The sequence below is a fragment of the Galeopterus variegatus genome, unplaced genomic scaffold (genome assembly GCF_000696425.1).
Source record: "Galeopterus variegatus unplaced genomic scaffold, G_variegatus-3.0.2 Scaffold60979, whole genome shotgun sequence".
Taxonomy (NCBI): Eukaryota; Metazoa; Chordata; class Mammalia; order Dermoptera; family Cynocephalidae; genus Galeopterus; species Galeopterus variegatus.
The window spans coordinates 321-2,553 of record NW_007787090.1 but is presented as its reverse complement, the minus strand read 5'-3'; the positions used below and the strand labels follow the sequence as shown (position 1 = coordinate 2,553).

General features: G+C 50.5%; 1 protein-coding gene across 1 annotated transcript; it reads left to right on the top strand.

The window, feature by feature from the left end:
- Positions 1-52: 52 nt before the first annotated feature.
- Positions 53-1,794, top strand: LOC103584490 (relA-associated inhibitor-like; the record flags this gene model as incomplete). The annotated part of the gene is made up of 2 exons (XM_008565468.1): positions 53-101; positions 1,334-1,794. Coding segments are annotated over exons 1-2 (471 nt in total), but the record flags the coding sequence as incomplete, so codon positions are not given.
- Positions 1,795-2,233: the final 439 nt, after the last annotated feature.

The window sequence follows — 2,233 nt, the reverse complement described above, 5'->3', positions numbered from 1 at the left end:
CCCCCCCCAGCCCCAGCCCCAGCCCCAGCCTCAGCCCCAGCCCCAAACCCCTACCCCGGCCTCTCAGCCTCCCCAACAGACATGGCCCCTTATGAACGAAGGTGAGTCAGCAGTGGGGGCCCCAGAGGGCTGGGTGCAGGGAGGACAAAAGGCAGGGGACCAGACCAGCTGCAGGAGCCATCACAGCCAAATACTTCTTTTCAGACACTCCCTACAGAGAGCTAGGCCAGATGAGCTTGAAAATTTGCTCAGGAGCCAGGGATAGTACAGTGGTTAATCACAGACCCTGGAGCTAGACTGCCTGGTTCCACACTGTGTGATCTCAGACAAGTCACTTAACCTCTCTGGGCCTCAATTTCTTTGAGTGTAAAAGGTGAATAGCGATAGAACCTATCTAATTGAGATATGGTATTAAATCCTTATGAAGTCTTTAAAATGAGGTCTGATGACATAGTAAGCCCTCAATAGGTATCATATTGGTTCTAATAATTATTAATATTTTTTGGTGCGAGATCAGTGGAGTTAAGTAGAGTGGGCTTGAGCCTCTTTCCACCACTGACTTGCTGTGTGACTCAGGATAAGCTTAACCTGTCTGAACCTCTGTTTCCCCATCTGTGAAGAGAGATTAATAATAGCTACCTTATGGCTTGAGCCTCTTTCCACCACTGACTTGCTGTGTGACTCAGGATAAGCTTAACCTGTCTGAGCCTCTGTTTCCCCATCTGTGAAGAGAGATTAATAATAGCTACCTTATAGGATTGTGATGGAGATTCAATGACATAATGTATAGGCAGTGGTTATTATTATTTCCACCTATTAGAAGCACTGCTAGAGGGAAATAAGACAGAAAAGAGATTATTAAACTCCAGGATTCTACTTTCAGGAGTTTTCTGCCTGAGATGTTAGGAGGGGAAATTATTAGGATCTTAGGAAGTCAAATCTATCATGGTTGGTAGGAGTACAGTCTGGAGTCAGACAGAAGTGAGTTCAGATCCCAACTGTGTGGCTTTGCACAACTGAATTGACCTCTTTGAGACTCATATTCCCTTTTCGTAATATGGAGATGATAGCCTATCTACCTCACAAGGTAGTGGCGAGAATTCAATAAAGCAGACGTAAAGTGCCAGGCACATGCTACGTGCTCAAAAATGAGAGTTGTCATAATTGTATACTATTCACAGCCCAGGAAGAGTATAGACTAGAGAGGGCAAGGAATGCCTTGAGGTCGCATAGCAAATCAGGTGCTGGCTGCAGGTCTTGGAAGCTGTGGGGAGAGAGAATTGGAGGAGTCTCCTGGGGACCTGTCCTCTGACGGGGCTCTCGTTCCTACCAGGCTTCCCCAAAACCCCAGTTGAGCTGGAGCCTGAGCCAGAGCTAGAGGTGCTGCTGACACCAGTGTTGGAGGCTGGTGATGCGGATGAAGGCACTGTAACTCGGCCCCTCAGCCCCACAAGGCTGCAGCCAGCATTGCCACCTGAGGCACAGTCGGTGCCTGAGCTGGAGGAGGTGGCACGGGTGCTGGCGGAGATTCCTCGACCCCTCAAACGCAGGGGGTCCATGGAGCAAAGCCCTGCCGTGGCCCTGCCCCCCACCCACAAGAAGCAGTACCAGCAGATTATCAGCCGCCTCTTTCATCGTCACGGTGGGCCAGGGTCTGGGGGACCTGAGCCAGAGCTGTCCTCCATCACTGAGGGATCTGAGGCCAGGGCAGGACCCCCTGCTCCTGCCCCACCAGCTCCCATATCACCCCCAGCCCCACTCCAGAGCAGCCCACCAGAGCAGCTGCAGAGCATGGTAAGTAATACAGGAGGGAACTGGGGTCTGTTGCTAACATATTGATCTAGTTGCTGTAAAGAGCCCCCAAAATACAGTGGCTTAAACGAGATGGAATTTTACTTCTCTTTTGAGTGACAGTCTGGGAGTAAGCATTCCAGGGTCAGTAGGAAGCTCAATGGGGTTAGGACCCAGGCTCTGTCTACCTGGGGCTCCACCATCCATTGGAGGTTAGCTTGCCTTCATAGTCTAAGATGGCTCTCACCAAGCCTGCTTTCCAACCAGTAAGGGAGAAGGAAGAGAAAGTGCCCCTTTTCTTTTGTGGCAGAATCTGGAGGTTACACACATGATCCTGCCCCATCCCACTGGCAGGAACCCAGCTGCACGGGAGACTGGGAAGTGTAGACTTTAGGTGTAGCTGTGTTCAGATGAAAGGAAGAGAGTATATGGAGAGGTATCC